We start from the raw sequence: 24,167 nt of genomic DNA, 5'->3' as shown, positions 1-24,167 counted from the left end.
ACAGCATTGTATAGTATTAACATTATTGTTTCTACTGCTGGCACTCTTGAGTCTGAGCCTGGCTAACAGCATCTGCCAACCGAGGAGGACCACTGGTCCCTAGTGCTCGTTCTGAGGGATGGGGGGGGGGGGGGGTTTATGATAGCAGAGAGCTCTCTCTCTCTCTCTCACTCTCTGCTATCATGAGAGAGAGGGAGAGAGAGAGAGAGAGAGAGAGAGAATACATGGCTCCTCTGCCAAACGCATAACATTTACACAGCAAACATGTACATGTTGTTGTTCCTTATCGCAATCATAACAATATTCCTGTAGCTGAGGGATCAGGGAGTAGTAAGAACACTGAAGCTACTGTAACACAGACTACAGACAGAGATGGAGAAGCAGAATAACAGAAGAGGGCAAATTATTATTCGGTGTTAGTTTCGACTAGGCAATCGAACAAATCGATTATAAAAATGTATTGATAATGGATTATTTAATAAAATAATAGATTAAAAATCGATCCAGATTTGGGCCACTATATTTGGTCATTATAGGCGAAAGGTTTCAAAAAACGTCCATCCAAAGAGATGAATGAATAGTGAAAGTAGCCGCGATTGAATGCGTTGTGAACTTGTAGATAGACCTTTGTCACTATTTTTGGACAACACTGTTGTGTGATTAAGTATAAAATAACACTTAAGTGGTTTATTGATTCACAGAAACACATGAGAAAGAAAAAAACGCTTCGTAGTTATTCGATTAATTGAAAAAGTCATCAATAGAATAATCACTAAGAAAATAATCGATAGTTGCAGCCCTGGTGAGCCCTCTACGAAGGCAAACATGCAGTATTCTGCCAAATTAAATGTCCTGTTATTCTTCCACCTATGTATGTTCTATAGACCTTGTCAGTGGAATTGCGTTGCTAGGAAACAACTTGGGTCCAAATGTATTTCCTGTCAGCTCCTGGTATTCACAAACCCTGCAACAGGAAATCAAGGTGGACCCATTTGTGTCAAGTGTGAAAAGGTTTGTACTGTCTATGTTCTGTTCTGTTTATTCATCCCGGGAAAGGTTCACAGAGAATATTATGTATTAACTTTAAATTAAAATACAAAAATGCATTTCCTGTGCATTTTTGGCACCTGGGTCATTTTGATGCGAGTGTCAGGGGCATAAAGTACACTTGCGACTAAACATAGTGTTTAGAGACGCTGTCAATTAAAATAAATAATAAATAATGAATTATGTGGAATGGTTACTGTGAAAAATATACCAATGAAATATTATATTAAAAAAATACTTTTGTAGTTACACAATATGACTTTAAACCTATGAATGGCTTCCTAAGTTATCATCGAGCTCACTGAATTTAACCTAGAATACATTCTACTAAATCAGGTTATTTCATCTTCAGCCATTATGGTCCTCCTCTATGGAATGAACAAATGAACTGAGGTCTGCTGCAGCAGTGTCTTCTTTTATAAGCAGACTACAAACATATACCTCTTTTCACAAGGGTTTAAGTTAGGTGTGTGGTTATCTTATCCTTTTGTTTTATTGCAACACGCTCTTACGCGTTTTTTATATGTAATAACTGCTGTGTTCCTATTTTAAATGAGTTGTCCTGTTTGATCTTTGCCTATTTCTCTTTTTATTTTGAATCACATCGTGTCCTGTCATGTGAAATGTACTATATAAGTGGTTCTCAAATGGACTCTTATAGGTCTGTAACTATGAGAGCACACAAATGGAAGCGAATGGACCCGGGTTCCATTTGTGCGCTCTCAGAGTTATCAAGGGGTCCTTGAAATTAAAACGTTTGAGAACCACAGTGCTATATAAAATACATTTGACTTGACTTGACTCAGTGTGGCAAGGTACTCGCTTCGGGAAGGTACATAGTGTTCCTCAGCCACTTCCCACAGACAGATATTGCCAATCAGTCTGCCAATTCAAACCATCGACCTTCCAGTCACCGGGCTGCCTCTCTAAACCTTCGCGCTATAGCCACCCACAGTTAATTTTTTTTTATTTCCTGTAGCACTTATCGAGTAAACTCAATTTACAGCCACTGATATAATACAGTTGTTTGTAAAGCTGCATGGCTGAAAATCCCTCCCTTATGGAACACAGCATTTCGGTAGGAATCATCCAACCTCGATGACTGACTGCAGCCACAGAACTAACACCATGGAGTATTGACAAGTAAATGCCCATCAAGGGAACAGCAGCAAAATAATATACTCCCCGTGGGGCTGTAAATGGGAGGGCAACTGTGTGAAATCCTGTGTGAAACGCAAACGCTTTCGGAAAGGAAATCTATTTCTCTATAGGGAAGATGAAAAGTAGAGCTTTGATGCTTAATAATGTATGACGTGACAATAACAACAAAGTAACCAAACTCACGAACACAATGAGAGATTGGTATCAATAGCTTTCGGTGAAGGGAATGCTCTCTGTTGCAACGACTCAACTAACAAACCTATAAACAATAATGGTCATGAAAAGGTCACGGTCGCGTAACAGGTTGAGGTTGAGCGTAGGTTTTAGTGATTTAGTTTTGATTCATATTTTGTCAAAATGTTTTCAAATCCATTTGGAAAACTTAGATCTGATTAAGATTTCACTTATTATAAGCAACATATACATAAGAATAAATAAAACGTTTTGATAGATAACATTTTTAATTAAATATATATACCGTATATTAAACTTCAAAGCCCCATCCACCATTCAAACTGTGAATATCTAATTTTGGAAATCTCTCTGCATATCAAACAACCGTACCCCTGTAGCATAGCAGCCCAGCTGGGGTCCAGGAAGAGCTGAGGGTTGGAGGGGGTGGAGATTACTGGAGGGTGGGGGGTTGGTGCTATCAGAACTAGCAAGCCAAAGTGAGAACCAGCCTCCCAGCTAGCTATGAAGAAGAGCAGCACATAAGTGAATCTATTCCCACAGCGTGCGGTTCAATACAGTATTGATCTGGAAGAGGCAGATATATGTTCTTATTAGCAACTGCCTACATCTTATTGGAACATGGTGGAGGCTCAGGCCTAGACTGCAGGGGCCTGCATTCAAGCACTTATTATTGTACCTTCACCACGGCCTTACATGTCTGGTTGAATACCAAAACGCTCACCCCAGAACACAGTCGCCCCGAGGCAAATCCGGCGGTATTCACCTGGTATTAATTATTCACCTGGTTAGTACAGTATTGAATGCTGTATTGAATACTGTATTAACCCCTGCTCACTTTGCTATGGTCGGATGGCTCAGGGTAGAGGACAGAGTACAGCAACTTGCAATGGGCCTGGTCTACAATATACACTACACCACAAAGACACCCATGGGTGACTCACCTGGTAGAGCACATACCATTAAGGCTCAGTCTTTGTGCCGCCGGCCTGGGTTCGAATCTGACCGGAAGCTCTTTGCAGCATGTCCTTCCCCAGCTCTGTCTCTCACACTATACTATCTGGCAAAGCATGAAAATGCCCAAAGAAGCTACAAGTTGAAGTTGTACGAGCTTGTAGAATGTCCATTTTCCTTCTTTAAAAAAAAAAGGGCTTACATGGTTCATTCATAATATATTTGTGTAAGTTTGGGTCCCTTCCCAGAAACGTAGTGGAGTCAAAAGTACAATATTTGTCTTTGAAATATAGTGGAGTGAAAGTCATACGTTTCCCCCACACCAAAGCAACAACAAATACTCAAAATAAAGTAGGCCTACAGATAAAATGTAGTTAAGTCTTTATCTGCTACGTGTCTATATAATTAAGAAAAAGGTGGCTGATAGTTGGCCTGTCACAACAATTACATAATCACCTGATCACAATGTTTTTAGATAATCAGTTATCGTCAGAATCGTCTCCATTCATTTGTATAAACCCATCTGTTGAAAAATGACAATTTCAAACATCTTCAAAAATAGCAGAAATAGCAGTTCTACAACCTCACAACGTGTCGCATCGCAACACACGTTGTGAACTTTATTTCCACAATTTTTTAAAGATTTTGAAAGCATCATTTTGTTTTATATGGTACCATAGTACATTATTTGTTTTGATTATTGGTGCCCGGTTAAAATAATTTAGTTATTCATTTGTCATATCTGCCCTTTTTGTCTAGTACAAAGTACTAAAAGCCAAACAAATCTAATTGTTATTTATATGCTCCAATGTTCAATGCCAAAAACACACTCCACTTCCCCAGCATCTAGGAAGGATCTCCATCCATACGGATAATCATCCTGCTAGAGCCTAATGACTAATTGTGATGGCTGTGTGCTCAGTGCATCCTGAAGGAAATGGCCAGTGATTTGTTGTGCATATTTAGTGTGTGTTTGTTTGCATGTCGTCGCTGTCGGGTGGAAACCATGTATGTCCAAAACCGTTCCTTTTTTATTATTATTTTTGAAACATTATGAAATAGTGAAAATAGTGAAAATAGTGAAAATAGTCTACAAGCTCACAGCCAGGTGTGAGCTTGTAGATCGTCTATTTTCACTACTTTTGCGCAACTCTCTTGTGTATGATGACGTAGGGCATTTATTTACCAAAATAAATACATTCAAAGTTGTAATATGGAGATACAAGGTTTCTGCCCGACATCAATGATGTGTTTGTGTATGTGTACACGTGTAGTATCCACAAGATTACACACACACATACATGTGCACGTGTGTGTGTGTGTGTGTGTGTGTGTGTGTGTGTGTGTGTGTGTGTGTGTGTGTGTGTGTGTGTGTGTGTGTGTGTGTGTGTGTGTGTGTGAGTGTGTGTGTGTGTGTGTGTGTGTGTGTGTGTGTGTGCGTGCGTGTGTGTGCGTGCGTGCGTGTGTGTGTGTGCATGTGTGTGTGTCTGCGTACGTCTAGTATCTGCCAGTGACGTCCTGACAACGTGTCTCGATCCCTCAGCTTGCTGTAGCATGGCAGTGATAAGCAGTGGTGGAAAGTAACTAAGTACATAAACTCAAGTACTGTACTTAAGTACAGTTTTGAGGTACTTTTCCTTTTCCTGAGTATTTCAAAAAAATTTATATATATTTTACTTTATACTTCTACTCCACTACATCTAATGCAAATATTGTATAGTGTAATAGTTTTAGTAACTAGTTACTTTGCAGATTTAGATTATCATTACAAACCATTAACCACTAAATCCTTTGTCTATTTTTGAAAGATTTTTAAAAATGTGAGTACAGTACTTTTACTTTGGTACCAAGTATATTTTGATCTCAACTCAAGTCAATTTTTTAATACAGTTCCTTTTACTTGTAACAGAGGATTTCTACATTGTGGGTATTGCTACTTTTACTTAAAGTAAAAAAGATCTGAGTACTTCTTCCATCACTGGCGATAAGGCATCCAGACCGCCGCTGTAATGGGCTGCATCCACCACCCAACCCTTCAATTATGGTTATCATGTCAGCCTGCCTGGCCCCAATTTAATCAAGCCTACTGGGGCCACTCCCATCCACGCACGGTGGAAGTGGCCGTGCCGCCACTAGAGCCACAACTGTGAGTACAGGCTCTGACAAGCCGTCAATGGCACCCACCTCCACCCACCTCCACCCATCACCACACAGCACCACACAGCATCACACAGCACCTAGGGCTTTATGATCATGAATTTTGACTAGACTAGACTGTGAATAATTGTGAATAATGATTTAATTGTAAAAACTAAATATGTATATCAGTATGGCTTTTAGGCTTTGCAAACACGACAAATATCTTCAACGAACAATGGTCGGTACCAATAATCTAAATAAAAATATATTGAATAATCTATTATTTTCTTCTTCTTTTTTGCGCAAATAGCTGATCTACAAGCTCACAACGCATCGCATCGTGTTGCTCGATACAATGGCATGCCGCATGCCCAAAATAGGTTGTTGCGAACGCGGAAGGAGGCCTCCGACCAAGTGGAGCTTACTATGTAACCCTGCTCAGGTTGTGGGTCTGTCTGTCTGTCTGTCTGTGTGTCTGTCTGTGTGCATGCACTACCTATGTAGAGGGCGCCAGAGTGCAGGAATTTATGCTCTGATTTAAATGCAACACCACACACACACACACACACACACACACACACACACACACACACACACACACACACACACACACACACACACACACACACACACACACACACACACACACACACACACTCAATGTTCTCTCCCCATCACAGTGAAATAACACGGATTACAAGTCCGTAAATACACAATATTTTCGAGCTGCGTTCGCTTCCAGCGTTCGTGCGTCTTACTTGTAATAGGGTGTGACTGTGGGTTTTATAAATATTTAACCAAAAGTATTGACAAGAGCTTGTGACTAAATAATAATCCATTGGAACACAGGTTCTTATTTCCATTTCCTTAAAAGTAACGGTTCTGTACAAACAGTAAATGTTTTCCACTCGACAGCAATCATGTACAAATTATGCAAAAGATTAAAGCAAGCACGAGAGATTCACTGAAGACTTTTAAGGACAAATCAACAAGCACTCATTATCACACTGTTATCAGTGGTTTGATCGTACATTCATACATAAATTCTAACTGTATTTGCATGGGTCAGCTAGGAAATTGCACAGAGCATATCTCAGCATCTCATATTCTTTAATTTAGACACTTTCTCTTTCACAAAAAACACACACACACACACACACACACGCACACACGCACACGCACACGCACACGCACATGCACACGCACACACACACACACACACACACACACACACACACACACACACACACACACACACTGAGATCTCCTCTTTCTGTTGAAGTGTGAATGATATATTTCCTTTCCACCAAGCAGCAACAATTATGGGCATGTGACTTCAACTGACTTCCAGAGGGGTGGTGTTGGTGGGTGGGGGTGTGTAGAGGCTCAGTTTATTGCCACACGGTGTTTCTGATGGAAGCCCCAGCAGACCAGGGCCAAATAAATCTCTGTACCATTAGGCACAAGAGGCCAGGAGGACCCTCCCCTGGTGGGACCATGGCAGCCTCCCATCAGGGAACTCTCTCTAAAGAGCAGCATTGTCAAGTCATCACTCCTCCTTTCCAGTGTAACGAACATTTACTCAAGTACTGCACTTAAGTAAAATGTTCAGGTACTTACTACTTTTACTTTACTTGAGTATTTCCATTTTTTGTTTTGATACTTTAGACTTCTACTCCACTACATCTCAGAGGCAAATATTGTACTTATTTGACAGCTTTAGTTACTACTAGTTTCTTTTCAGATTTAGATTATAATTACAAATAATACATACATAAACCACTTAAGCCCTATTCTATTCCACAGCCTCGGTCAGCTGAGCCTAAGGTCACAGTTTCATTTGTATTTTTGAATACAAATTAATTCTGCATTCTTAAGCCTGGTTAATTGTCCAGTGCGTCTTTATCATAGAAATGCATGACAGACAGGCGCTGGCAGCAACAACAACAACAAAAAAACACACTTCAAAGCCTATTCCCGTTTTGGTGTCCAGATTTCCCAGGAGTCCACTCTTCCGAGGTGTACAGTTATCCTGGTGCCTATTCTGTTTTGGTGCCCAGCTTTCCCTAGTGCCCAGTCTGCCCACTCTTCTGAGGTGCCCAGATCTCCCTAGTGCCCACAATGTTGGTCTGGTTAGCATTACTTTTACTTAAGTACAAAAACCTGAGTACTTCTTCCATCACTAGTCATCACTCCTCCCTTCCCTAAATCCTGCACTCCCATCCCCCTCTCCTGTATCTCCAGTACCAACCCCCAACCCCTCCCCATCACCACTGTTCCTCAGATTGAGACAGTGTTCGTTCCATCCTTCTAACAACCTCAAACAACCCCCCTCCATTCATGAAGAAGGCAGCTGCAAATTGGTTTGGTAATAATCCTCTGGGTGTTTTTAGGACATAAACCAGTTATTTGATGGGAAAAATCCGTAATTGTTTTATAGCCAACAACAACAACACAAACGATCTCACTCTTCCAGTCATTTGTGTTGTGTGTGAGTAGTACACTGCACAAAGGCTTCCCTGCACCTTCAGCATTTTGGTTCCGTGTGTAAACACAACATTGAACCTGTTCAAGACAATACTGTTATCAAGAGTCAGTTTATACAGACTGGGTGAGAACACATTGCCACCTGGAATGGCCCCAGCTCTACTGCATCTTGTTCATTAGCAACCAAACACACACTGGAACGGGCACGGATGCACACAATGCACGCACGCACGCACACACACACGGCATGCGCACACACACACACACACACACACACACACACACACACACACACACAATACATTAGTATTGTTCCCTCCTCATTAATCGGCGCTGACCATCAGCTGTGTCAGTTAGCAGCTGTATAAGCCATTAGCGGAGCACTACTCACCCCGTGAGGACCACCACGAAGTCCATTACATTCCAGCCATTACGCAGGTAGGAGCCTTTGTGAAAGGCGAAGCCCAGGGCGATGATCTTGATGCCAGCCTCAAAACAAAATATTCCAATAAAGTAGGGCTCTGTGTCGTCCTTTGGAGACAGGAGAGAACAGGGTTGGAGAATTAACCACTTAAACCCTCTAGTCTCAGTGATTTACAGTGGTTTACAGTAAGTGATTGCATTGTGCAGTGCCAGCTGGACTTCATTTGGCTTTGTCACCACACAATGACAGGTGGCTTACTTTTCCATTTCTAACATGTTTAATTGACATTCTTATCCAAAGGTAAGCAATTTGAATAGCAATAGACTAGACTTAACATCCTATACTGCCACAGTTACAAGTAACATACATCAGAGCAGAAGAGTCAAAGCATTACCAAACACAGGCAATAGACATACAGTAACACATATTCCTAATGTGTGATAGGTTATTGTTTAAGCATACTATGACAGGGCAGCCCTCCCTGAGATAATGAGTTATAAATAATTGTAATTAACACTGTAGCACAGTGTGTGCAGTGTTGTGTCAGACTGATACCTGACTTATACTCTGCGTCACGTCACACAGCAAAAATAGTCAATCAACAAACTCATGGGAGCTTGTAGATCTGCTATATTCAGTGCGTGACACCGGCGTGCAACTAAGTATGAGTCAGACTGAGCTTCTGCCCGTTTGGATCAATGAAACAGGGCAGCTGGGAGGCTCCTTTACCCTGGGGAATAACCTTCATTCTAAAAAAAAAAAAAGAAAACACCCCCCTCTCCAAGCAGTTATTTCATTGATTGATTGATTGATTGATTAATTGATTGATTGATTGATTGACTGAAGGACTTACAGTAGAATTGTGTGTGTGCGTGCGTGCGTGTGTGTGCGTGTGTGCGTGACCGATGCAGGGTGAATCAAAGGCTGCTCTTCGGGGGTTCTGATTAACCTATGGAGCAGTGAGGAAGAGGTGGGGGGTGATCCAGCCCCCCTGGCAGAATAACAACCTACCTAACATCTCTCAAGAGATTAAGTTTACTGACACTGGTTAAGGAATACAATATTTCAAATATTTTTTTGGATAAGGATTTGTGAGTACAAAAGCACTGCCTGGTGAGAAATGTATTATTGGCTTCAGTTGGGTTTCCTAGGCTCTACAGGAGTTATTTTTGCAACATGTGATGCAAAGGTGTTACCTACTGTAAGTCACCTAGGGGATTGTAAGTGCAGTAAAGAAATGATGTACTTACCAAGCGCTCTGACAAGGGGGTCTTGTCACATGCTGGCAGGTGTTGCTCCAAGGCCAGCACAATGCAGTTTGCTATAATGGTGGCCAGAATCATGTATTCAAATGGAGTGAGAAAGTTAAGGGAGACGTGTGCATAGGAAGTGTACAGCATGTTAATTGATAGGATGACTAGGCTATTTTTTTTCTTTTTAAAGATCAGATTACACAATTTCAAAGCATTGGGAACATAAGAAGCGGAAAAGCAGATAACAAATTGTTACTTAAGAGTATTAGCAATACAGTAGTACTATAGTCACAAATCTGCCACACAGTCACTGCTACAAAATAGAAAAAATGGAATCAATTAGCCACCATAAAGCCCAATGATTCATACTCTGTCACAGAAAACACAACAGACCTACAACAAGCACTGCAGGTCTGCTATTTTACCATGAATTAGGCTTTAGCAGTAACTGGTCATTTTTGGAATACTGGGGGGGACTCTCTGTCCCTTAAACAAGAAATTATGAGAGAGGGATAAACAAAGATTGTTGTTTCTCCTTGAAGGGCACTGGGACTATCATTATCATCACCCCATAACCCCCCCCCCCCCCCTCCAGGGAAACTGTTGTGTAAAGTAGACAAAGTGTCCAGGAGATGTGAAACAGAGGACATGTAGCTTCTAGTTCTAGCCTAACTAGGAGGAGCAACAGATCCTACAGCACTGTAGCTTCGAGACAAGACAAGGGGGTGGGGGGGGGCTTAGTAATGCTCTGCTAAAGTCAATGGCTGATAAATGTTTGCTCAGCAGCACCGAGTTTAACCAACCAGTTACGTAAGTAATGGAGGCCATTACATTACGTAATGTGAATTAATTACTAACACCTTGTGGGCATTCATTAAATTAAATATAATTAAATATTGCCTCAACCCTCGCGGTTCACTTCCTCCCAAAAATATAAACAAAAAACAAAACGAGAAAAAGTCAGAATCTGCGTCACAGACTCAGAGGCGAAACCGTTTGATGAGTCAGGACAGGAGCTAGGAGGCAAAACTCAACAGGTGTCCAGCTGTCTATCGCAGAAACACTCAATATGCAGCATGAATTTTTTTAAACGCCACGTTTAACTGAATTGACACGGCATCCATATTGATGCATTGTTTGCTTGGTGTCACACCCACGCACGCACACAACAACAGCAGCTTGATGCTGCTGATGATCGCCTCTGTTTGCAGCGTGCAGTGATTTAGCACCATGGACAGGCTGGACAGCTCCAGACAGTAACAATCTGTACCAGGGTTGCCATGTCCGCTTATTATAAGCCACTAAGGGGTTATAATAACAAATATATATAATTGAAACATTTTTGTGCCAGAGACCTCCATAGAAGATTTGTGTGGATTTGAAAATTACATAATTTTCACTTTTCATTTTTTCCTAAGATTAATATCTTTGAAAATAGCAGATCTACAAGCTCACAACGCCTGGCATCGCGAGGCGTTGTGAGCTTGTAGGTCGACTATTTTCAAATAGCCAATGTATATAGGGTTAGAGTGCTCATGTAGCCTATATAGTCCCCTCTTTTGGGCTTATTTTCAAAGACCTGGTTGCTTATTTCTCTCGCAAGATTTGGCAACACTGCAAGTCTGTACGCATCATCACTAAACATAATCTGATTGCACAAGAAAATACTTTAAGAGCCTAACAACTGCCTTCAAGGGTCAACTTTACGCAAATATCAGCAGTGCATTCATAGACTGTAGCTCAACTTAGAAACTATAAAATCATGCAACACTCAAAGGGCACCACCCCTGTCTGTCGGTTCAACCATGACTCAAAACGGATACAGGATAGACTGTGGGCACTAGGGACATCTGGGCACCTCGATGTACAATTGGCTATTTTGTCCAAAATGTTTAAAGAATATATATATATATATTTGAAAAACGGTCTTAAGTAATGTAAAGTTATTGCATCACAATAAGAAAGAACATGCCCACCCAATAGGTTCAACTTTAAGGTATAGCCAACTGGTACCACTCTAGTCTTGCATTAGACATTAGACCAGTGGTGTAAAGTAACTAAGTACATTTTTCCAATTTTCAATACTTTTACTTCTCCATTACATCTCAGAGGCAAATATTTTACTTTTTACTCCACTACAAAATAGCCAACGCTTGTGAGCTTGTAGATCTGCTGTTTTCAAATGTTTTTTTTATACATTGAAAACTTGTGAAATGGGGACATTCTGCATAATGACTACTTTCTTCTTTTGGTACTTAAAGTACATTTTGATACCAATACTTGTGTACTTTTTACTCAAGTAAATGTTGAATTCCGGACTTTTACCTGTAACAGAAATTACAGAATATTACTTAAGTAAAAAAATGTGAGTACTTTTTTTCCACCACTGCATTAATAGACTGTATTTATAAGGATATGGCCATTCGGTGATCTTTTTGGCATATTTCCGTATGACGTTGTCCTCACTGAAGATGAACAGGGACCGGTTGACGGTGAGACAGTTCTGTTTGACGGGGATGGGGTTGTAAATGGCCATGGTCCTGGCTCTCTGGGCCATGGTCTGCTTGTAGACCCTCGGGCCTCCTGTCTGCCGGCTGCCCCCTCTCCCCCCCGGATCGGCGCCTCTGTACCGGCTGGCGGACAGCTCGTCTTTCTCGAAGCGAGCCATGATTCTCCTGATTCTGGAGGATCTTCTGGAGGAATAGCACTGATTTTGCCGCTGGAGATCAAATCAAAACAACTGACACTAGATGATGACGAATGGAGAAGAAGCATCACTGAACACACACAGTTGTCCCGGTGGTACTGGTAGCCACGAGTTCCTTTAGGTGTGCGTAATGATGTCCAATAAGGGAATATTCATCAAACATTCAAAAAAAAATTAGAGGAAAAATTGGGTCTTCTCAGCCTTTCCTCTTGTTTTTTCCCATGCTGTTAATAATCCCCCATATTTCGAAATGATATTGCGGAAGACGACGGAGAAAGTTTATATTCCCAAAATCCATGATGCATCATTTTCCTTCCCTGGGTGATGTTCTTCCATCTGACTGGGTTGGCATCATCATACTGAATGGGCTGATCAGTGCGTTACAACAGGTCCACACACTCCACAGGAAGAAGAGAAAAAAGCAACTGCGAGTTTAACACATACAAATGTGCAGCAATAACACTTCACAACATCACACCACGCAGAGATGATCCATGCCGTGTGGATAGAGGCTGCTTGGAGAATGAAAGAGCCCCGGCGATGATAACAGATGCAGCATTCTGGCTCCTCTTTTCCTCCTCCACTCCACTGATTTAACGATGCGGGTTTATTAGCCCATGATGTTACACAAACACACAAAGTCTGCTCACGATTCAATCACACCCTCCTGTAGTTTTTAACCTCAGTTGTCGGAGCGTTCAGAAAAATCCGCGTTCAGGTTAAATCACTGGGCATGTATAATGTAAGCTTCACTTTCTCCCAACAAACCCACTGCTCCTTATGAATCGACCCACGTGACCGAAAAGACGCCAGTCAGTGGCTCCACCTGTACCGTCCCTGTATCCATAGCATCAGGGAGGAAAAGTGGAGAAAGCCTCTCTCTCTCTCTCTCTCCCTCCCCATCCCTCCTCCCCTCCCCTCACCTCCCCTCCCTCCCTCCCCCTCCCCTTCTCTCTCTCCCTCACCTCCCCTCTTTCTCTCTCCCTCCCCCCTCTCTTTCTCCCCCCCCTCTGATCAGTCCCTCCCTTCCTTTCTCCCTCTCCCCCTCCCCTCTTTGCTTTTAACTATCAGTTCACATTACATGATAGAAGCATTCTGTGTGCACCCAGCTGGGCGGGGTTGCCAAAGGGGATGTTGTGTTGCCTGCAAATATCTGCATATTATAGCGGGCAGTTGTGTTTTTGTCATTCCTGATGAATGATTTCAAGCCAGTTCAGGGCTTGGCTATTATCGGGCGATTTATTGATCATTACATTCAAATAGCTTTCAAGTTAATTATTTGAGTGCCGTGGTTGGTTATGAAAAAAAGCCAATGTGTAGGCCATAGGCATTTCTTCTGTACTTTCTAAACACATCAATGCATTCAACATGGTGAGCAGCAGTGACCATCAAAAGAAAACAAATAACACAAGGCGTGTTAAAAACATTTTAATTGCCAATTACAAGTGATTAAAAAAAGCTTCCTAAAACAGAATATTGTCTGGTAAAAACATGAGCGTATCATCAGAAGCCCACTAAAATGAAACGTGTTGGTCCTTAAGGTGTAGGGCAGTGGTTCTCAACCTGTGGGTCTGGACCCCCAGAGGGGTTCCCATATGATTTGTTTGGGGGGGTCCCCAGATGACAGTAAACTTACAATGTAAGTAAGTAAGTAAATTTGAAGACCTTTTTAGTACCATCGGTCAGTAGGAGACTCTTTGAGTCTCAGCTGGTCATCAACATCATCAACCTCATTGGTTTAGGAATGCGACAAAAACAAAGAAATCTCCATTAATTTAAGGCTTCATGTTCGATAGAAAATAAGTCATTTTTTTCTTAATGGCTCAATACTAAATGTTTTGTGTAAAATAAATGTAATTGCCTGGTTGTTGAAATGTGCTATACCAGCGATTCTCAACCTGTGGGCCGGAGCCCGCTGATGGGCCAAGAGGATACTGCAAGTGGACCCCAAAAATAATTGTGAAAATACTAAGATTTTAGTAATACATTAATATTTAAAAAATATATATTTGAAGGAATTTTTTCTTTAAAACAATTGAAAAGTGTGTGTTCACTACTTTAGTTTCATTGATCAATGATCCATCGATTGATTGATCATTAAAATAAACACGCTCTGAAAATGCACTTGGCCCAGTCAAGAGGTCAGATGGGTGGACCGCAAACACTTTCAAGATTGTAATGTCCTGATCCAGAAAAGGTTGAGAACCACTGTGCTATGCAAATAAACTTGCACTGCCTTTGATAGACAGCAGACAGTGACATTCACTGGTGGACGCAGATGGAATGCAATACACAGACTGACAAACTATTGCCGCTTAAAAAAAGAAAATCGGACTTATCTCATGTAATATCTGTGATATCAATGCCGAACAATCAAAGCATCCCTATGTGTGATGAGTTTACAAACTGTGCCCACCTTTTTTTCTTGGAGCCCCCCTTCTTACATCTAACAAAAGCTGAGATCCCCCACATGCGCGTTACACACTTGTTTTTCAGACGAATACAAAAATGCTCGCCCAAAACACGCTCGCCCCGGGGCAAATCCGTCGACCTCGGAACGGTCGCCACCAGGTATTCCTGAACGTAACCTCAGTAAAACTATGCATAAGCCTAACATTATTCCTAAACGTAACAACAGTAAAACAAATACAAGACTACAAGAACCGCTGGGGGCGAGTGTGTTTTGGGGCGAGTCTTCCGGTTACCTTTCAGACAGGTTAAACACTTAAGCTCTATACTTATATGACAAATAGCAAAAATGGCCATCGACAAGCTCACAACACGTCACAATGCGACACGTCGTGAGCTTGTAAATCGGGCTGTTTTCAATATATTTTTTTTAACTTTTTGAATTTATTTTCCTATATGACAAGTTGGGGGTGATAGTCACATTGAGAACATACAGGCTGAAAGCAAGTTATTACTTTGTACAACATATTACACATTTTATACTACCTCCAAACAGACATGGCCTTACGCCCCCCCCGCCCCTCCCCTGTGATCTTTGGCGCTCCCCAGGGGGGCATGGACCCCAGGTTGGGATCCACTGACTTTAGGGCTTCTTCATCTTCAGCTTGTAACATTAGAGGACATGAAGATTGCGAAAACCCTTCATAAGAGTCCCATCGGCCCTGGCAGTACTTCCACACGTCTTTTAACCCAATGGGCTCCATGTCTGGAAACCGTTACGTATTATTTTCTAGAGAGAGGAACCCTAAAGGTGTTCATTGGCTACGTTTTGATCTTTGAAGATCACTCAAAGAACAAACTCTTTTGTTAGTAAGGAGGAGTTGGGTTTTCAAGTGAGTTGTGCATCTATCTGGCAGCAGACTGCGGCGTTGTGCAACTCAACATCTCTGGGTTGTGGCCCGCCTGGACGCCGTTGGTAGACGACGTATAACGGCACTTTGTAGAGCCACACTGGCAGCCGAAGAACTTGTTCTTGATCCTCCAGTAGTGATCGCCGTAGTCAAACCTGTAGGCAGGACATATACAAGTGACAATTTAGGCATTTAGCAGACGGTGTTATCCAGAGCGCATTGCTGTCAATATAAGGCAGAGAGAACAGTGTAGTGCCTCAAGAAACTAGGATACCAGGTAAACCATGAACCGAGCATCTGTCTAAACAATGTGCTATCTAAATAGCAATCTGGGCATTGAAACTATAAGATACAAAACAATGAAGAGGGCATCTGTCTAAATTATATTCTTAACATTTGTGAGGAAGAAAAACAAACCAACGGATCTTATTTTAAATCAAGATAAATATCTAGGCTCTCTCCGTTGTCATAATTATGATGGTGATTATTATTCCTATCAGTACTAGTTGTTGTAATAACCATAGTAGCATTAGAATTAGTAGTTGTAGTCATAAGAGTGTTTAATGCAAGAAAAGCCTTAAGGATCTGGGCCGGGGGCCTATTTCAAGAGCTAATTTGGGCCCCACCACATTACCCTCCTTATCTATGACACATTCTGTTGATACAGGCTTTGAGACAATAGAGAAGTATAATCAGTTATGCTGATATATGATTTAAAGTTGAAAACGTTCTCCTTTTTATTGGGCTGATTTCTGTGTGCGACAAATGCGCTCTGAAAAATCTACACACATCTTCGTGCGCAATAATGCGCGTGGGGGGTCATCTGGGGAGTTCGGGGCGTGTTTCAATTGAAATGAGTGAAACTTAGCTAAAGGCGCCTCTACTCACATCCATGGTTAAACACATGAATCCTGGCGTCCCTAATTTGTCATTAATGGCGAAATATTAAAAAAAGAAAAGAAGATCTACAAGCTCACAATGTGACGTCACAGGGCTTCTTACGTGGGTAAATGCGTTTTTTTCGATCACTCACCCTATCTGGTCTCCTGCCTGGATTGGTCTGCTGGAAAAGAAAGCTATCCGTGGGAAGCGCAGGTCCTGGTGCATGGTGAACACTCGCACTGCCAGCAGGTTAGGCTCACACAGGTGGTTAATAAAACGGCCAATGTTGCCGAAAAGCCGCGCATCAATGCAGTGCACGTCACCCACCTGCGGGGAGCAACACAGAGCAAACACAGCGTTTAAAAGCCACTCATTACTTCCTCATTAGAGCTTTCTTTGACTAGCCATACAAATAGAGAAGGATAAAGAAATCTATAATAATAGAAAAAAACTGCTATAGTAAAACACAAGTAATGCTGTTGACAACTGATGACAATACAGGGCCTTTAATCAGCTCAGTGCATAACTGTAGGCTATTATTGTCTCCGTAGGAGGCGAGACATAAGGGAGCGCTTGTTTTCTGCGGAGGCACGCCATCTCAAGCGGCCTTGTGCCACGAGAGGCTCCGCCAAGCGAGCGAGTCGCCCTGCCGAACGTTGCGAAGTCCGCTTGAGCCGACTCAGCGCCGTCCGAGTTATGTGCCGGTACGGACAGAATCGCAAGTCATCGTTCGTCCTAGTTTCGGTGCCTTCGACTTGTCTACACCGCCTCGCGTGCGGTCCAAGTGAACACAGCCGAGCACTCCCTAGTCCCTACCCCCTTTCAGCCAATCACAAGCCGCATCTCGCATCCTACGAAAACAATACACGCCAACTGTGGTCTCAGTTTTCAGACGGTGGTATACTTAGTTTCCTGTTCCATTTCATTTTCCCATAGCTTCATTTGATTGGCTCGGCAGCAGGGTTGAAACAGAAACACACATGACAAATTTGCGTGTTTCCGGTTCGGCCGATCAAATGAAGCTATGGGAAAATGAAATGGAAACAAGTATGCCACCTTCAGATAACTGGGACTTCTAAACAGTTATGCACAGAGCCTATTGTGACTGTCTGGATTCTGCTCTACCGCGCCACCTGTTGATCAAACAGTGAACACGTAGGCATGAAATTACCAATTTTGTAGGAATGTCGTAATACTATGTCATTAATGTTATGAAACCAGTGCATGTAAAACCTAATAAAGCATTAAATTAGTATTTATTGCACCTACCTTATTGTCAAGGGTGAAGAGGAAAGAGTCATTCTCTCTTCTGTCAGCTTCTGCATCCGATATAATCTCCCCAACATACCTGTGGAATCATCAGTTAACGTTCTGGTTCTAACATGGGGTCCGGGGACCCCCAGGGGTCCTTAAGAGATACAAATTGTATAAAGTGGGGGTCCATCAAACAAATATGAGAATCACTGAGTTAAAGTACAGGCTCCGACTGGATGACAAAACAACATTATATTCATTGTATTCACGTCTGATGCCAATTTCTCACTCGCAAATGAATGTTCCTTGAGGGATATTCTGCATTGCTCTGACGGCCCAGCCCATCTTCTGCGTCCTGTACAGCTGTAGCCGCACTCTGGAAAAGAAGAGAGTAAACTTTATTTAGCTTCACTGAATAGCTATTCGAGAATCAGGGAGATTTCACAGGAACATATTATCGTCTCTGTCGAGTGGAAACCTCATATTATGTCCAAAACTGTTACTTTTCAGGATTAAAATTCAAAAGTATCAAAAGGAGCAGATCTACAAACTCAAAACGCGTCTAACAGGTTTAGAAAGAGTCTCTGTCTAAGGAGAAAGTTTATGTAGAGAGCTAGTCTTTTTCTGCCAGTTTTCCTTTATGTTTTTGAGACCACCGCACTGCAGTCAACCCTGAACAAAGGACAAAGGACAAAGAAGGGCGCAACAGTTTACCCTGTACTCAAATACAATTAGACCCATATCTGACGTCAATCACCGGTCAAAGCAAAACTACTACTTATGAGACTATCCCCTTTCTGGTGCAGAGGTTCAATCATAAATATTGAAAGTCTTAAGAACACAAAACTTTCTGCCATTCCTCAGCTCTCATTACATTAGCTAGCTTGTATCTACACTACACATTTGTTACATTTATTGGCAGGATAGTGTACTCTGGTCCTTACAGTCCTTAATCACATTCAGCCTGGCGTCCAGCCCTTCTGGGCATGTCATTATCATTAATTGTAGGCAGACATTTTCAAATATTTCAGAAAGTTTGCCAAAAAAAACGATTAGTTCGATTAACTGTCACACCCCTATACACCCACACGTGTACTGTAATGCATGCTGTCAATTTCCAACGTTGTAAATGGCTCAGCGCTCAGACCTGAGACCGTTCTGGACCACGCGGTTCCTGCAGCTCCTCCAACAGGAACAGGCATGGTTACACTCAAACAGCACCGGAGGTTCCCTCTGACAGAAGTCCAGAGGGAGACGACCCTCCTACACGCACAGGAAAGGAAAGAGTGAGTTAGTGTGGTACAGCAGTACATCTCATTCCTTTTGAAGAGCTAGGTAAATAATGTTTATATTACTATACTTGTGAGGACCTAAGTATGGTAGAATATGAGAAAGACTTTGGGAGGACCATTTTCCTGGTCCTCAAAAGAAAGAAATGGTTGTTTTATGGTAAAAAGATTTTTTAGAGATACGTACAATTAGAAAAGGATTCAGGTTAGAGTTAGGATTGGACATTTTAGAGGTTAGGTTTAGGGGTTGAAATTAGAGTTAAACATGATTTATACTTAGTTGCGTGCCAGTGTCATGCACCAAAAAATTGCTGATCTGTAAGCTCACAGCGTGCCGCAGCACGACACATTGTGAGCTTGTAGATCTGCTTTTTATTTTGGCGTTAGGCTTACGGTTAGAAATGGCTAAAATCACTGTCCTAAAATGTTAATGTCCTCACAAGTACAGTAATACAAACAGTAGAATAGTGTGTGTGTGCGTGTGCGTGTGCGTGTGCGTGTGTGTGTGTGTGTGTCTTCACAGGCTAACTTACACTGTCATACCAACAACGTAGACTGAGCTGACCACACATGCAAGTACTGGATGAGCATTGGTCTGTGCAGGAACAGTGCTGAAAAGAGACCATTAGCAATGCATCATTTTTAAGTCATGTAACATTCTCTTTTCTTTTATCTTGTAATATGAGTTTCAAAGCAACAGTTCAACCGAGAGACTTACGCCTGATGCATGCTCCATCAGTACAACCAACCAACCGACATTACACTTAAACAGTAAAATCCTCAGCGTTCTTTTAAATGCATTTGTAACTCTGAGAGATACAAATGCCCTCGGAGATAAATTATTTATGCGAGAAGTTTTTATAGTGTGTTGTACACTAACACCCAAGGAGCTGTCCTGTACAACTAGCTTTATGCTGTTATCTACAGACCAAGTGAACTGGAAGAGGTTTTATTGCACAGAACATTACTCCTTTTATTTCCCCCTGCCCACGGAGTCCCATTTCACATAGCAGTGGAGCTGTACCTGTAAGTGAGTGATGTCCTTGTCTATGTTCATCTGGGACGTGACACAGTTGTCAGGGATGTATTTGAAGTTGTCTGGACAGGGCTCTCTGTCCACGCCGTTCATACACGTTATCGGCACGGCCTCGTAGCCTCGAGAAAGGTCACTGAGGAAAACACAGTTACATTATGTGATTTGACAAACACTAATAAGTCTGTATAAATTGAGGTTTAAGTGATAAAAATGATAGCTAGAAATGATATGATGATGATAATGCTATTATAGCTATTATCACTACCACTCCCACCTGCTGAGGAGCCTGTCTCCATGACAGTCCCTGCCTCTCCTGGCGTCGGTCAGCTTCTTGTTGGTGTTGAGAGCGCTCCACACTTTGGACCCGTAGAGACAGCAGTTCAGAGCCGTGTCTCCGTCCCTGTTCCTCAGGGTGACGTCAGCCCCTCTGGACAGAAACAGCCTGGGGACATACAGTACATGTACATTACAGTAAGGCAGTGGTTCTCAAACATTTTTGTGCCGAGGACCCCCAAATTGATACATATTTGGCCGCGGACCCCCATCTGAAAATGTTTTGTGCCAGGGACCTCCAAAAGCAAAGATTTTTGTTAAAAATGTTCGCTTAAAAAAAAAATGTCACTGAACAAACTCTCTATAGCAATGGTGACTATCTGAACCAAAAAATATCACTGACACTGTCTTTAATTATAAATGCATGAGGAAATGTTTGTGCTGTGATTATGCTGAAATGGATCTAGGATCAACAGTGGGACACGCGGAAACACCAAAGCTGGTGTCCTCACCACCACTGTGGCTGGGTCCACAGGGGGGGTTGAGTCATCTGTTGTTCCCCTGGCTACAGGGAGGGTGGCACGGACGAGACAGAGAGAGTGAGAGTGAGAGTGAGAGAGTAAGAAAAGATACCAGTGGTGGGAAAAAAACATTCATTTCAATGAACGAAAGATTTTGTTCACAACAATGATTCGTTCACCGTCCAGTAGCGCTTCCGGTTACGGCTGGCAGCGAGTGTGCGCCGCAGTAAGCACTGCACATGGTCAGGTGACAGGTCTAATGTAACACTCTGTGTATGTGTGTGTGTGTGTGTGTGTGTGTGTGTGTGTGTGTGTGTGTGTGTGTGTGTGTGTGTGTGTGTGTGTGTGTGTGTGTGTGTGTGTGTGTGTGTGTGTGTGTGCATCCGATCCCTTAAATGCATGTAGTGGAAGATACAAAGTGCATTTACTAGAGTACTAAGCTGAAGTTATTTCGTTTTGAGTAACTGTACTTTACTTGAGTAGTTTTGATTCAACAGGGTACATTATGAATAGTAAACTGTTATTATTAGGCCTCTTTAGGCTACATTAATTTATTTAGGTATCACAGGAATAGCAATGAAAGCAGTATATTTTTATTTATCCCTCTTTTACTGGGAACTAGGGGACTAATAATGTGGTCTTTAGTCTTTAACAAATTAAATATTTTATACAAAGTAGTCAGTACACTCACATGACTACCGATTTCCAAGCATGTCTGTAACTTAGATTGTGAATAGTGGCCTTAGACTATTTGCATCTTCTATTCGTTCTGAAATGTGTTAATTGACAACCATTACCTGTCTTTTGTCAAGGAACCACGCATTTCTTTTCATACTTAAATGTGGTGCTAACTGGCCACTATCTGTCTTTTGTACAGACAGACAGAGAGAGAGAGAGAGAGAGAGAGAGACGACTCACATGACACACTCCAGCCCGTTCTCCCTGGCGGCCACGTGGAGCGGGGAGTCTCCGTGGACGTTGGCGGCGTGCAGGTCGCAGCGGGACTCCAGTAGGGCCTGGGCGATGTCACTGCAACCCGACAGCGCCGCCCAGTGGAGACACACGTTCTCTTCCTGGACAGAGAGGGCAGGTCACAGGGGTCAACATGGATGATAACCATCTCAAGACACATTTTATATGTCTGAAGCTTAACACAGTGGTTCTCAAACTTTTTCATGTCAAGGACCCCCAAATTGATGTGTAATTGGCCGCGGACCAACTACCAATTACAGTCTCCCATATTTGAATACTGGTCCCTGATTGGTTACCCCAGACTTCAGAGTTTTTGCACTGGCAGATTCGTCTAGTCCCAGGCTATTGTATATCTTCTATTTTTGCAAAAATCTAAAACGACACAGATGCTTTCCCGGTTTTAATGGGTTAATGTACAATGAGTGAACAAGCAAGGACTCTGTGTCTTGCTCAAGGACACGTGGCTGTTGAAGGAAACGTAGGCTGTTGCAGAGACACAATTTGTAATGTATAACTTATCCAGAGCGACTTACAAAGTCACTCTGGATAAAAGGCAAATGATAAGATTATATAAGCGTGTTATATTTTTCACATATACCTGCCAATTTTTTATTCAGTGTGACTTGAAAGGGAGCGAGGAGGTATGGGATTTAAAGTCAGAGGACACTTTGAAAGGACACACGGCACTCTTGATGAATACACATTAGCTGCCGCAGGGATAAAAACTTTGATCTTCCAACTAGAAAAAGTGCTCCTCGGAGCACAGGTCTCCGCCAGGTCAGGGACGTTATTGTGGCCTCCTGGTGGCGCTATAATAGGCCAATGTGAAAAGGGTGCCATTTATTCTCAGGCCTTTCACTGCAATCGGACACTGCATTCATGATTTGAGGCATTTTGTTCCAAAAATGTGTTTTGCTAAATTAGACCTGCTGGTGGCGCTATAACAGGCCAATGTGAAAAGGGTGGCATTTCTTCCTCGGCCTAGTGGGAATGTGCGTGTGAAATTTCACGGAAATCGCAAGCCGCATGCATAATTTGAGGCATTTTGTTCAAAACGGACCCATCCTGCAAACTTTGGAAGCCAACCTTAGCCAATGAGGATGGAGTATGGGAAATCGGATCTGTGTTGATCACATGACTATAGAGATACTGTGTACCGATTTGCATGACGTTTGGATAAAATCTGTAGGAGTAATATAAAAAAATCACACCCTGTGTGAAGTGGGCGGTGTCTTGCTAGCTAATCACAATACTGAATGGAGTCAACCAATCATGTACAAAAGATAAATACATTTATTGAAACACTCTTTATGATGGACGAAACCATAACTTGAAAAAAACAAATTTTTGGTTTTTTTCAAGTTATGGTTTCTTATATAGGGCTATGCACATGTGTCATGTGACACTGGCCAATCACAGTCCTGAATAGACTGTGATTGGCCAATCACAGCACAGGATAATTGTACAAATTTCCTGGGCCCAGATCACAGCGCAGGAAAATGTACATTTTTCCAAATCTCACTTATAGGGGCGGTTTCACCGCCCAAAAATAGGTTTTGCACAAATCGGCCTCCTGGTGGCACTATAACAAAACGCTCAAAACTGTTCTAAAATACAGAAAATAGCCAATCTGCAACACACGATGTGACACGTTGTAAGTATGTAGAACTGCTATTTTCACTAGTTTTGAAATAGGGCTTAAGTTATTAATGTATGTATTGTTTTACATGTGGGTACCTGGGTGACACCAAATGTATCTTTTGGGTCTCAGGCTAAAAAGTTTGGGAACAGCTGCACTGTACGACATACCACTCACCCACCAGTGATGAGTACCAAGTGTTTTATATATGGAAGCTTTGTGTATGTGCTTTTTTTAAATCGATCACAATTTATATGTGCGGGAAGAATAAGAAGTTTTAAGTTCTAGGCTGCCTCATAAATCAAAAGCTATTCCATTGTGACATGCAATCTGTGCATTATAAACAACATTACAAAAACTGGATTTTAAACAACTTCATTATAAAAAGAAAACAGCAGACTGTGATGTCTCTCCTTGCTCAAGGGCACATCAGCAGCAGTGGTGGAAAGTAACTAAGTACATTTACTCAAGTACTGTACTCCAATTCAATAATTTTACTTCTACTCCACTACATGTCAATGGCAAATATTGCACTTTTTTTGGTGAAATATTATCTGTGTATATATATTTATCTGTGGAACCGAGTCAAACAAAATGTAATACCTCAACTCCTACAA

The 24,167-nt window shown here is 42.0% G+C and overlaps 2 protein-coding genes across 2 annotated transcripts in view; both read right to left on the bottom strand.

Annotated features, from left to right (window-relative positions):
* The window catches only part of cacna1ba (calcium channel, voltage-dependent, N type, alpha 1B subunit, a), a gene marked incomplete at both ends in the record, with an annotated part of 140,790 nt that extends 128,465 nt beyond the window's left edge, over positions 1-12,325 (bottom strand). The window contains 3 exons of the mRNA XM_080433501.1: positions 8,372-8,511; positions 9,655-9,760; positions 12,045-12,325. Of these exons, the coding sequence (XP_080289627.1) occupies positions 8,372-8,511; positions 9,655-9,760; positions 12,045-12,325 (527 nt within the window). The remainder of the gene's footprint in view (positions 1-8,371; positions 8,512-9,654; positions 9,761-12,044) is intronic.
* Positions 12,326-13,776: 1,451 nt separating this feature from the next.
* LOC308087901 (histone-lysine N-methyltransferase EHMT1-like) overlaps positions 13,777-24,167 on the bottom strand; it is a 30,799-nt gene continuing 20,408 nt past the window's right edge. The window contains exons 15-23 of the mRNA XM_080432139.1: positions 21,858-22,012; positions 20,420-20,587; positions 20,134-20,278; positions 19,643-19,720; positions 18,968-19,083; positions 18,110-18,196; positions 17,836-17,914; positions 16,718-16,893; positions 13,777-15,839 (exon numbers count right to left, since the gene is read on the bottom strand). Coding sequence (XP_080288265.1) covers positions 15,680-15,839; positions 16,718-16,893; positions 17,836-17,914; positions 18,110-18,196; positions 18,968-19,083; positions 19,643-19,720; positions 20,134-20,278; positions 20,420-20,587; positions 21,858-22,012 — 1,164 coding nt within the window. The 3' untranslated portion in view covers positions 13,777-15,679. The remainder of the gene's footprint in view (positions 15,840-16,717; positions 16,894-17,835; positions 17,915-18,109; positions 18,197-18,967; positions 19,084-19,642; positions 19,721-20,133; positions 20,279-20,419; positions 20,588-21,857; positions 22,013-24,167) is intronic.

Source organism: Gymnoscopelus braueri (assembly GCF_963280865.1).
Source record: "Gymnoscopelus braueri genome assembly, chromosome: 7".
Lineage (NCBI taxonomy): Eukaryota > Metazoa > Chordata > Actinopteri > Myctophiformes > Myctophidae > Gymnoscopelus > Gymnoscopelus braueri.
Note: the sequence above shows the minus strand (reverse complement) of the source record. Positions and strands in the feature narration are given on the sequence as shown.